General features: G+C 39.7%; 2 protein-coding genes across 2 annotated transcripts in view; both read left to right on the forward strand.

The window, feature by feature from the left end:
• DNASE1L3 (deoxyribonuclease 1L3) overlaps window positions 1-13,751 on the forward strand; it is a 969,732-nt gene that overhangs the window by 605,217 nt on the left and 350,764 nt on the right. The window lies entirely within an intron of this gene.
• The window catches only part of DNAH12 (dynein axonemal heavy chain 12), a gene marked incomplete at both ends in the record, with an annotated part of 228,478 nt that overhangs the window by 38,440 nt on the left and 176,287 nt on the right, over window positions 1-13,751 (forward strand). The window contains 4 exon segments of the mRNA XM_080674339.1: window positions 1,868-2,024; window positions 2,651-2,742; window positions 6,569-6,747; window positions 8,213-8,348. Coding sequence (XP_080530465.1) covers window positions 1,868-2,024; window positions 2,651-2,742; window positions 6,569-6,747; window positions 8,213-8,348 — 564 coding nt within the window.

Consider the following 13,751-nt stretch of genomic DNA (forward strand, 5'->3'; position numbering starts at 1 on the left):
TATTAGACTAGGGGCCTGGTGCATGAAATTCATGCACTGGGGAGGGGGGTCCCTCAGCCCAGCCTGCCCCCTCTCACAGACTGGGAGCCCTCAGGGGATGTCCTACTGATGGCTTAGGCCCGCTCTGCAGTTTGGCCTCCCTCTGTGGGAGGAGACCAGGCTGGTCAGGGGAAGTTGCCAGCCCTATCACCCCGCTGCTGCAGCCACTGCCAGCCACCGCAGCTGCCAAGGTGTTTTCATCAACACGGACTCCAGTCCCTTCACCATGAAAAAATGACAACTTTCTTTAGGCATTTTCAAGATGTGTCTTTCATAGGATATGACATTTCTTTCTTTTTTTCTTTTATCTTCACCTGAGGATATGTTTCCATTGATTTTTAGAGTGTGGAAAGAGAGAGGGAGAGACAGAGAGAAACATCAATGTGAGAGGGACACTTTGATTGGTTGCCTCCTGCATGAGCCCTGACCTGGGCCCCGGCCAGGGAGGAGCCTGCAACCTAGGTACATGCCTTTGATCAGAATCGAACCCGGACCCTGTGGTTGGCAGGCTGAAGTTCTATCCACTGAGCCAAACTGGCTAGGGCAGGATATGACATTTTTTAGCCCCTCCAGCAGCGGACCTTCGTTTTTTCCTCCAGGAGTGTGGTGGAAAAACCCTAGATCACCTTCTTGGATTCTTATAACCCAAGTTACCAAGAACACTGCAAGTGGCAGCATACAGGGAGCTTAGCCAATGCGTGGTCAGAAAAGGTGTTTACGCTCGAACTGGTTTGGCTCAGTGGATAGAGCATTGGCCTGCAGGCTGAAGTGTCCCAGGTTTGATTCCTGTTAAGGGCATGTACCTTGGCTGGGGGCACATCCCCAGTGGGGAGTGTGCAGGAGGCAGCTGATTGATGTTTCTCTCTCATCAATGTTTCCGACTGTCTATCGCTCTCCCCTCTTCTCTGTAAAAAATCAATAAAATATATATATATATTTTTTTTTTTTTAAAAAAAGAAAAGCCCTAGCTGGTTTGGCTCAGTGGATAGAGCGTCGGCCTGTGGACTCAAGGGTCCTGGGTTCGATTCTGGTCAAGGGCATGTACCTTGGTTGCAGGCATATACCTGGTAGGGAGTGTGCAGGAGGCAGCTGATCGATGTTTCTCTCTCATCGATGTTTCTAACCCTCTGTCCCTCTCCCTTTCTCTCTGTAAAAAATCAATAAAAAAATATAAAAAAAATTTTAAAAAAAGAAAGAAAAGGTGTTTCCTTTGCAGCTCATGCGCAGAGGACCCCCTGCATTGTGTCCACTGGGCTAGGGACGGGTCCCCACGGCCTGGAGAGCACGCCCCCCAGGCCAGCAGCCCCGTGTTGTGGGCACCCCGCATTGTGGGCACTGGGCTGGGGGACATGGACCCGGGTCGCCGCTTGGCACTGGCACACGTGCAAGCAGCAGCAGGGCGGGAACATCCGCTTGGCACCTGCGCCCAATGGCCTGGAGTGGCCGGGGGTGTTCTGGGACCCTGGCCGCTCAGGGCATACGCATGGGCCTACAGGCTAGGAGTGGCCTGGGTCCCAAGGATGTTCCTGGGACCCAGGCCGCTTGGAGCCTGTGTATGCAAATTAACCTTCCATCTTTGTTGGCTTAATTTTCATACTCACTCCTGATTGGCTGGTGAGTGTAGCGGAGGTATGGTCAATTTACATGTTTCTCTTTTATTATATAGGATTACAAACTATACAACTTTAAATCATTATTTTGCATCAAGTTATCTTTTCTTGGGCCACCAAAATCTGAAAAGAATGTTCAAAAATATAAGATCTACATGTACTAGTAGACCAATTACACAGATAGTTATTTCATAAACTGTCATTTTTATTTATGTTAGAATGTCCAATCAGTACCCTCTTGGCTATCAGCAACTTCACCAGCTCTAAATCTTGACACAGAACTTCCAGAACACGTGTTACAGTGGGCACTTAATGTGCTAAAGGTGGCAGTTCATCGTAACTTAGAAGGTGCAAGACAACACTATGAGACATACGGTATATGTGATAAATATAATATTATACCTTTTTATTATAAAAGAATGATATTTTATTTTTACTAGAATTTGGCTGATATTTGGTTGTCCGGGGCTGTCATGAAAGAGCAGGGAGAGCCAGAAATTAGCATGGACATAGCTGTTGGCAGCATCAAGGATCAAAGCTAAGAAACTTGAATTCTGTTGTGTGGTCCAAAGAGAGAATGCTAACTGGATCAGGGTGATAAAGCCAAAAGGTAGAAAGAAGAGATGCTGGAATAAGAAGAAAGCTTAATTAAGGGTAAAAGCAAAGTAATCTATAAGAATAGAAGCTCAAGTTTATAGTCTTCTCAAGTGTGTATGAAGTCAGGATGGATAATTGTTATTTGATATCTTAAGCAAAATCTTTTATTAACTGGCTTATTTTTATCTCTTAAATTATTTTAAGATCATTACATACCCTTTTATCTTTATTTTAAAACATCTGTGTTTAACCTGGTTTGCTTAAGTCTATTTTATTCTATTTTTATTAATGTACTAATATGTTAATACTCAATAATAATAATTAATTGAATAAGCTATTCCATTCCATGCTATATCTTTTTAAAAGGGTATTATTGATATTCAAATTAGATTATTAATTTTCAGTTGAAAAATATAATTGGCTCCTTGATGGCACTGCAGTTGAAATGATAGAGACTTTTCAGGCGGAAGATCATACTTTTGATGAATACACAGAGGTAAGTGATAATCCTGTTTTCCATTATTGCCTTTTGAATATCCTTTTAAAATTATAATCTTTTTATTCTAGAAAATAAATGCTTCAATTAAAGTTAGTAGAATTTATTCAAAACATCATTTTAGTAAACTTACAGATTTACCTCATAATTTCTTTAGTCATTCATTTACTCAGTCATTGATTCAACAAAAATTTCTTCATCACATTCAGACATCTAGCAAGATTTTGGTGATGTAAAAATAAATAATAATTAACATTGTTCTCAGGAGCTTATACTTGGCCTGGAAGCTAGACATATTAATAGAAATATTGAGATAAGTACTGGAATACAGATATGGATGAAGTGTTGTGAAAGCACAGAAGAGGAAATGATTGCTTTTGCTTTGGGAAATTGGTGAAGGTTTTTAAAAGCAGTGGTAAGTGAGCTAGGTTTTGAAGTAGATGTTTATAGGTGGACTTAGCTGAATCAGGGAGGCATGGAAGAGACTGACATAGCTCAATATGGGGTAAGGGTGGAATGAGAAGAGATAACTAAAGAATTTATATACATAGCCCATGGACATGGGCAATAGGGTAGTAAAGACCTTGGAGGTGGGTAGGGGCTGTGAGGAGGGGGGAAAAGAGGGAGAAATGGGAGATATCTGTAATAATTCTATCTAATAAAAGAGTAATATGCAAATTGACCATCACCCCAACACACAAGATGGCCGCCCCCATGTGGTCAAAGATCCTGCCCCCATGTGGACACAAGATGGCCACCACAAGATGGCCAGCAGGGGAGAGCAGTTGGGAGGGATCAGGCCTGCAAGGGAAGGCAGTTGGGGGCAATCAGGCCTGCAGGGGAGGGCAGTTGGGGTAACTGGGCCAGGAGAGAAGAACAGTTGGGGGCAACCAGGCCTGCAGGGGAGGACAGTTGGGGGGGACCCAGGTCTTCAGGGGAGGGCAGTTGGGGGGGACCAGGACTGCAGGGGAGGGCATTTGGGGGCAACCAGACCTATAGGGGAGGGCAGTTGGGGGCAACCAGGCCTGCAGAAAAGGGCAGTTGGGGGTGACCAGGCCTTCAGGGGATGGCAGTTGGGGGCAACCAGGCCTGCAGGGGAGGGCAGTTAGGGGTGACCAGGCTGGCAGGGAAGGGCAGTTAGGGGTGACCAGGCTTGCAGCAGAGGGCAGTTAGGGGCAATTGGGCCAGCAGGGGAACAGTTAGGCGTCAATCAGGCTGCCAGGGGAGTGGTAAGGGGTGATCAGGCTGGCAGGCAGAATCGGTTAGGGGCAATCTGGCAGGCAGGCAGGCTAACAGTTGGGAGCCAGCAGTCCTGGATTGGAGAGGGTGCAGGCTGGGCTAAGGGACACACACCCCCACCCTTGTGCACGAATTTCACGCACCGGGCCTGTAGTATTAACAATAAAAATACATTTATAAATGAAAGAAAAGAATATGAAGTTGGAAGTGTAAGTTGGAGCTATAGGTGAAAATCTTCAAGTATCTTTGCTTAAAAGTTTATACTTTGTTTTTGGAGGTTTATAGCCATTGAAGTAATATACTTGGATCAGAGTTTCAGAATGATAATTCCGGAAACAGTGGGGAAAAGATAATTCCAGAAGCAGTGGAGAAAAAGTAATTAAATGAGAAAAGATTCCTATCTTTTGAAGGGACCTTGTTCTATTGGTTAAAACTATGCTTTTTCACCTTCTCACTTTCTATTGACTGTTTAGTTTTTATTCATAAAGTACAATATAGACATTTTAATTTTTCAACATTTTATTATGAAATATTTAAGCATACAGAGAAGTTGAAGAAATTTTATGAAGAGTTCCACCTAGATGCTAATATTTTACTGTGTTTGCATAATCACATACTTATTCATCAATCCATTCCCTTTTCCATCCTTGATTAATTTCAAGAATTATTAACTTTAAAAAAATCAACTTCATTGAGGTTTGGTTTACATATAATAAAATGCACCCATTTTAATTGAATAGTTAAATGAGTTCTTACAAATTTATGCAACTCTAACCAGAGTCAAGATATAAAATGTTTTCACCACCTCAGAAAGTTTCCTTATATGCCATCCCAGTCATTTCTCCCTAAACCTGACCTTAGGCAACTACTGACATACTTTCAGTAACTCTAGGTTTTTCATTTCTAATGAAATCATACATACATACTCATTTGTGTCTGGTTTCTCTTATTAATGTAAAGTTTTTGAGATTTATCTATGTTGTGTCTATCAGTAACTTCTTCCTTTTATTGCTGAGTAGTATTCCACTGTATAAATATGATTTATTTATTTTAATATCTTTCAAATATCTATCTATCTCTATATATTTATTTTATTGATTTCAGAGAGGAAGGAAATGAATAAAAATATATTTTTAAAATTTGCTTTTAGGTTTAGTATATATCCCTGCATTTCTTTGTCAATTCTAGACATACTGTAATTGTAGTTTGTATGCTATATTTTGCATGTAGTCATAGTTTATTATAGCATAGCACTTCATTGTATCGATATACCATCTTTTCTACTGTAAATGGACAGTATCCATTTCCATATCTGTTAATTACATCCCAGAAAAACTAGATGATGGTACTAGAGAATAAGAAAATATCTCTCTTTTCCAGTGTCCATCAGCTCTTTCCAGTCTCTTTGCTATGTTTCCAACCAAGAACCAGGCAGGTGCTCAATGTAGTCTTTGAATTAATTACTATTCTCAGCTCCCTTAAACACTGAAAACTTTAAGCTCAACCATAGAAATGAAAATGAATGGAGACTAGAGAAAAATAGGGTAGCCGAGAGAGAGAGAGAGTTAGAGGGAAAGTCTCTTTAAGGAGAAAAAAAAGGAATGGGGCATTTTGGTGGGGGATGAAGATGGGGTAAGAAGGTAGAGAGGCAACATTAAAGATGGAATATGGAATTAAGTCAGAGTTGCCCAAAGTTGGTAGGTATATTTCACTTTCACAAAATGCAACATAACTTGTTAGGTTTTTTTGTATTACTTCGTTTAATTTTTAAAAATTATCCCCGTGTCTGGGTATTAAGAAGTTGTATAAATTCCATTATCTTGGATTATTGATAATGGCAGAACACAGTGTTTCTTTTTTGGATTATTTTGGTCAAAACCAAAAATTTCTTATATTTCTTTTCCTGAAGACTGCATTAGAATCTTTAGTGAGGCATCAGGTATGGCACAAGCAAATATTTGTTAGCTACACAAATTACCACATGATATAGATTTGTTTCTAAACAGAGAGATGAGTTGACTTTGGCTAAAGTTTTTTTTTAATAGTTACTGAGAAAAATTTCACTTTTAGAAATTTGTATTTAAAAAAATTTTAATTTATCTATTGATTTTAGAGAAAGAGGAATGGGGGTTAGGGGAGAGAGAGAGGGAGAGAGAGAGAGAGAGAGAATGAGAGAATGAATGTGAGAATATTGAGAGAAGAAACATCGATTTGTTGTTCCACTTATTTATGCCTTCATTGGTTGATTTTTGAATGTGCCCTGACTGGGATTGAACCCACAATGTTGGTGTATCGGAACAACGCTCTAACCAACTGAGCCAGGGCCTGAAATTTTTAGATAGCGATGCTATAAATGGCACCATGTTGGATATTTACTGGTAGATTGGCAAATTCCTTAGTGAAAGGTCAGGTAAAAAAAGATTTATGCAACAAAGGGGACAAATTTAATCAATTAGCAAAAAGAAATGAGTTTACATTTATATTATATAATTAAGAAGTCCACCATAATACTATACCACAATACTGTAATATAAAATAACTGATGAATTTTAAAATGCTAAGCATTTTTTTGTGTGTGATTTTTAAGTTTATAGAAAAATTTTTCAACCTTGCCTCAGAAATAATGCTTTTACCTCAGTGGGTTCATTTCCCTATGGTTCGTTTGGATTGTGAAGATTTGAAGACAGGCCTAACAAATAAAGCAAGAGCCTTTGCAAATATATTATTAAATGACATAGCTTCAAAACATAGAAACGAAAATGAATGGTAAGTGGAATTTATTGCCAAACTTAGAAGTATTGGGCTAAAAGAAATATTTTGCTCATAATAACACTTGTTTAAAAACAAAAGATCTACCTAATAAAAGAGTAACATGCTAATTGACTATACCTTGGCGATGCCCACCAGCCAATCAGGAGTGAGTATACAAATTAACCCAACAAAGATGGAAGGTTAATTTGCATACACAGGTGCTGAGCAGCTGGGGGTGGGGTGGGACGCTTGCCAGGCATTCCGAACCACCCCAGCCACTCAGGGCCTCTGGGCTGTGTGGGAAGGCGGAAAGGCAGAAAGGCATCTCCGGCCAGAGCAAAGGTGCTGCCAGCAGCCAGGGGGAAGGAAGGCCCATTCTTGCACGAATCTTTGTGCATTGGGCCTCTAGTTAAAATATAAGTACTTAAAACTTTTTCTCCATAACTGCCTTCCAGGGAGGTTCCTTTGTAGTACTACTGATCTGGTTTTTTTCTTTCTTTTTAAGATAGTTTATTGATTTTTCAGAGAGGGGGATATCCTTACCTCTCTCTGAAGAGAGAGAAAGAGAGAGACGTTGATGTGAGAATGCAACATCTATCAGCTGCCTCCTATTGGGGATGAGCCCTCAACCCAGGGCATATGCCTTTAACCTAGAATTGAACCAGCACTTTCAGGGGGGTCCTTCAAGCCCAGACTGCCCCCTTTCACAGTCTGGGAGCCCTCAGGGGCGGGAGGTGACCCGGCGATCAGGGGAAGGCGACGCTCCATCACACCTCTGCTGCTGCTACTCTGGAGCCAGGCGCACGGAGTGGCTGGGCCCGCCTGGGGGCAGGCCCGGCCTTGCCGCGTGCCTGCTGCCCCGGCGGGGCTGAGGGGACTGGGCACTGCCATCTTGTGGCTGTGAGTGTCACCATCTTTAAAGGCGGGCAGTCAATTAGCATATTCCCTCCTTATTGGCTGTGGGCGCAACCATCTTTGAGGGTGGGTCAGTCAATTAGCATATTCCCTCCTTATTGGCTGTGGGTGCTGCCATCTTTGCAATGGCATGAGGGTCAATTAGCATATTCCCTCTTTATTAGATAGGATGAGAGTATACTATGTACTAGGCCCTTTTAGATTCATTGTTATATTACAACAATCTAGTAAGATGAATGTTTTTAACTTTATTTTATAGATATAAAACTAAACCTCAGAGATTTGCCTAAGTTCACAATGCTAGTAACAGCTGAGGCAGGATTTAGATTTAGGACCTGATCCAAAATATGCTCTATGTTATATGAAAATGTTACCTTAATTTTATAGATATATGCTGAGTTATACTAGGTAAGTTATGCTTAAATATTTTAAGATATCTTAGTGAATTAACCAATTATTTTTAGGATATCACAGTTCCTATTTTATAGTAATCATAACAACATATTCATTGAGTATAATACAGCATTCATTACCATAACTATAGTAAAGCACAGTATTATGTCAGTATTTGCAGTGAATTTGAAGCAATTAAAGAACATGCATTAAAAATCCCTGAGACAACAGAAGAGATGATGGATCTGATAGCTTATGTCGAAAAAGCCCGAACTATAAGAATTCAGGAGTTGGTTTTAAGAATCCAGGTAAGAATATTTAATTTACATATTTTAAAATAGCTTTTTTCATTGTGAAATATGATAAACATATACTTAAATAAATAGTTAAAACATAAGCATCTATGTTGCCATCACCCAGGTCAAGAAACCAGCACCCAGAAGCACTTTGTGCAGGGCTTTGTGATTATAGCTACTTCTCTCTCCTAGAGGTTCCTCACTTGGTTTCTATAGTAATCACATATATTTTTCCTTTAATTCTAAGAACTATATATACATCCTTAAATAGCATAGATTCAAATTTTTTCTTTTATAGTTTCTACATTTGGTAGTATGCTTATGCCTTGCCCAGTACAAGATTATATATCTAGTCACCTATATTGCACTCTTAATTTTTTACTTAAAAATGTGAAACATAACACACCAAAAATTGCATAAAACATAAATTGTACAATTTCAAATATTGTAAATACAGTAATTCACCCAGGGAAAGAGATAGAACCTTGCTAACGCCCTAGAAACCCATCATAATCTCTTTTTTTCTGGCTATCCTGACATTTAATCACTTCCTTGTTCTTCTTTAGTTTTATTATCTATATCTAAATATGCATTCCTAATCAATATAGCTAACTTTTGTTTCTTTTGATCTTTTTTTTTATTTTACATATTTTTTATTAAAGTATTATATGTGTACATATCTTACCAATGCCCTCCCCTCCCCACCCCACTCCCATACATGCTCTCACCCCCCAATGTTTTGCATCCATTGGTTATTCTTATATGCATGCATATAAGTCCTTCAGTTGATCTCTTATTTCCCCCACCTCTCCCTAACCTTCCCGCTGTAATTTGACAGTCTGTTTGATGCTTTACTGCCTCTGTATCTTATCTTTTTGTTCATCAGTTTATAATGTTTTTTATTATCCCCAAATGAGTGAGATCATGTGGTATTTTTCTTTCATTGACTGGCTTATTTCACTTAGCATAATGTTCTCTAATTCCATCCAGGTGCCTACAAATGGTAATAATTCCTTCTTTTTATGGCAGCATAGTATTCCGTTGTGTAGATGTACCATAGTTTTCTGATCCAGTCATCTGCTGACGGGCACCTAGGCCAGCCGTGGGCAAACTACGGCCCATGGGCCGGATCTGGCTGTTCTATCTGGTTCTCTTGCTCTCCCCTCCGCTCCTTTACTTTGAATTTATATTAGTTCACACAAACACTCCATCCATGCTTTAGTTCCGGCCCTCCGGTCCAGCTTAAGAACCCATTGTGGCCTTCGAGTCAAAAAGTTTGCCCACCCCTGACCTAGGCTGTTTCCAAATCTTAGCTATTGTAAATTGTGCTGCTATGAACATAGGGGTGCATATATCCTTTCTGATTGGTGTTTCTAGTTTCTTAGGATATATTCCTAGGAGTGGGATTACTGGGTCAAATGGGAGTTCCATTTTCAGTTTTTTGAGGAAACTGCATACTGTTCTCCACAGTGGCTGCACCAGTCTGCATTCCCACCAGCAGTGCACAAGGGTTCCTTTTTCTCCGCATCCTCGCCAACACTTGTCGTTTGTTGATTTGTTGATGATAGCCATTCTGACAGGAGTGAGATGGTATCGCATTGTCTTTTTGATTTGCATCTCTTGGATAATTAGTGACTTTGAGCATGTTTTCATGTGTCTCTTGGCCTTCCTTCTGTCTTCTTTCGAAGAGATTCTATTTAGGTCTGTTGCCCATTTTTTTTTTTTAAATATATTTTATTGATATTTCACAGAGAGGAAGGGAGAGGGATAGAGAGCTAGAAACATCGATGAGAGAGAAACATCGATCAGCTGCCTCCTGCACAGCCCCCACTGGGGATGTGCCCGCAACCAAGGTACATGCCCTTGACCGGAATCAAACCCGGGACCTTTCAGTCCGCAGGCCGACGCTCTATCCACTGAGCCAAACCGGTTTCGGCTGTTGCCCATTTTTTAATTGGATCATTTATCTTCCTTTTATTAAGTTGTATAAGCTGCCTATAGATGTTGGAGATTAAACCTTTATCAGTGATAACATTTGCAAATATGTTCTCCCATACAGTGGGGTTTCTTGTTGTTTTGTTGATGGTTTCTTTTGCTGTGCAAAAGCTTTTTATTTTGATGTAGTCCTATTTGTTTATTTTCTCTTTGGCTTCCATTGCCCTAGGGCAGCCGAGGGCAAACTACGGCCCGCGGGCCGGATGCGGCCCGTTCGGCTGTTCTATCCGACCAGCGGAGCCGAAAGAGCGGAGGGTTCTCTTGCTCTCCCCTCCGTTCCTTTACTTTGAATTTATATTAGTTCACACAAACACTCCATCCATGCTTTTGTTCCGGCCCACCGGTCCAGTTTAAGAACCTATTGTGGCCCTTGAGTCAAAAAGTTTGCCCACCCCTGCCCTAGGGGCAGTATCAGTGAAGAAGTTCTTTCGGCATATGTCTGAGATTTTGCTGCCTGTGGATTCCTCTAGTATTTTTATGGTTTCCCGTCTTAAGTTTAAGTCCTTTATCCATTTTGAGTTTATTTTTGTGTATGGTGTAAGTTGGTAATCTAGTTTCATTTTTTTGCATGTATCTGTCCAATTTTCCCAACACCATTTATTGAAGAGACTATCTTGACTCCATTGTATGTTCATGCCTCCTTTGTCAAATATTAATTGCGTATAGTGGTTTGGGTCCATATCTGGATTCTCTATTCTATTCCATTGGTCTATATGTCTGTTCTTGTGCCAGTACCAGGCTGTTTTGAGAACAGTGGCTTTGTAATACAGCTTGAAATCTGGTATTTAGATCCCTCCTACTTTATTCTTCTTTCTCAGGATTGCTGTGGCTATTCGGGGTCTTTTTTTATTCCAGATGAATTTTTGGAGAGTTCTTTCTAGGTGTGAAATATGCCGTTGGTGTTTTAATGGGGAGTGCATTGAATCTATAGATTGCTTTGGGTAGTATGGACATTTTAATGATGTTGATTCTACCAATCCATAAACATTATGTTCTTCCATCTGTTTACGTCTTCCTCTCTTTTTTCAGTGTCCTATAGTTTTCCGCGTATAGGTCTTTTACCTCCTTGGTTAAGTTTATTCCTAGGTATCTTAATTTTTTTGGTGCGATGGTAAATGGGATTGCTTTTTTAGTCTCTCTTTCTGTAAGTTCACTATTGGTGTATAGAAATGCCATAGATTTCTTGGCGTTAATTTTGTATCTTGCTACATTGCCGAATTCATTTATTAAGTCTGTTAGTTTTTTGATAGAGTCTTTTGGGTGTTTTATGTACAATATCATGTCATCTGCAAATAAGGACAGCTTTACTTCTTCTTTTCCAATTTGGATGCCTTTTATTTCTTCTTCTTGTCTAATTGCAATGGCTAATACTTCCAGTACTATGTCAAAAAAGGAGTGGAGAGAGTGGGTATCCCTGTCTTGTTCCTGTTCTTAGGGGATATGGTTTTAGTTTTTGCCCATTGAGTATGATATTAGCTGTGGGTTAATCATATATAGCTTTTATTATGTTGAGGTGTGATCCTTCTATTCCCACCTTGTTGAGAGTTTTTATCAAGAAAGGGTGTTGGATTTTTCAAATGCTTTTTCTGCATCAATTGATATGACTATGTGATTTTTATCTCTCATAGTTTATGTGATGTATCACGTTTATTGATTTGCGGATATTGTACCATCCTTGCATTCCTGGGATAAATCCTACTTGGTCATGGTTTATGATCTTTCTGATGTACTGCTGGATTCGATTTGTTAGAATTTTGTTGAGGATTTTGGCATCTACATTCATGAGGGATATTGGCCTGTAATTCACTTTCATTGTGTTGTCTTTATCTGGTTTTGGTATTAGGGTGATGCTGACTTCATAGAATGAGCTTGGAAGTGTTCCTTCCTCTTGAATTTTTTGGAACAGTCTGAGGAAGATAAGTTTTAGTTTTTCCTTGAATGTTTGGTAAAACTCTTCTGTGAAGCCGTCTGGCCCCGGGCTTTTGTTTGCCGGAAGCTTTTTGATGGCTGCTTCAATTTCTTCCATAGTTACTGGCATATTGAGATGTTTAGATTCTTCCTGATTGAGTTTTGGAAGGTTATATTTTTCTAGGAATATGTCCATTTCCTCCAAGTTGTCCAGTTTGTTGGAATAGAGTTGTTTGTAGTATTTTTTTTTAACAATCCTTTGTATTTCGGCGGGATCTGTTGTTATTTCACCTCTTTCATTTCTGATTTTGTTTATTTGGGTCCTCTTCTTGGTGAGACTGGCTGGAGGTTCATCAATCTTGTTTATCCTTTCAAATAACCAGCTCTTGGTTTTGTTGATCTTTTGTATTGTTTCTTTGGTCTCTATGTCATTTATCTCCGCTCTGATCTTTATTATTTCCTTCCTTCTGCTTACACTGGGCTTTTCTTGGTGCTCTTTTTCTAACTCTTTGAGTTGTAGGGTTAGGTAATTTATTACCATTGTTTCTTGTTTTTTTGCAGTATGCTTGTAGAGCTATGAACTTCCCTCTCAAGACTGCTTTCGCTGTGTCCCATAGACTTTGGATTGTTGTGTTTTCATTGTCATTTGTTGCCATGATGTTTTTTATTTCTTCCTTGATCTCTCTGGTAACCCAGACATTGTTTAATAGCATGCTGTTTAGTCTTCATGTGTTTGATTTCTTTGGATTGTTTTTATTGTAGTTGATTTCCAGTTTTATGCCACTGTGGTCTGAGAAGATGCTTGATATGATTTCTATCTTCTTGAATTTGAAGAGTCTTTGCCTATGTCCCAACATATGTTCTATCTTTGTTTTTTTTTTTTTTTTTAATATATTTTATTGATTTTTTACAGAGAGGAAGGAAGAGGGATAGATAGTCAGAAACATCGATGAGAGAGAAATATTGATCAGCTGCCTCTTGCACACCTCCTACTGGGGATGTGCCCGCAACCAAGTTACATGCCCTTGACCGGAATCGAACCTGGGACCCTTCAGTCCACAGGCTGACGCTCTATCCGCTGAGCCAAACCGGTTTTGGCCATATGTTCTATCTTTGAAAATGACCCATGTGCACCTGAGAAGAATGTATATTCTGTGGCTTTGGGGTGAAATGTTCTGAAGATGTCAATTAATTCCATCTGGTCTAGTGAGTCATTTAGGATTGATGTTTCTTTGCTGATTTTTTGTTTAGAGGATTTGTCCAATGGTGATAGTGGGGTATTAAAGTCTCCTACTATGATTGTATTGCTGTCAATCTCTGCCTTGATATCCTCCAGGAGATTGTTTTATGTATTTGGGTGCTCCTGTATTGGGTGTGTATATGTTTACCAGAGTTATTTCTTCTTGTTGGGTTGCTCCCTTTAGTATTATGAAGTGGCCTTACTTATCTCTTGTTATGTCCTTCACTTTGAGATCTAATTTGTCAGATATAAGTATTGCTACCCCAGCTTTT

Source organism: Plecotus auritus (assembly GCF_963455305.1).
Source record: "Plecotus auritus genome assembly, chromosome: 6".
NCBI lineage: Eukaryota > Metazoa > Chordata > Mammalia > Chiroptera > Vespertilionidae > Plecotus > Plecotus auritus.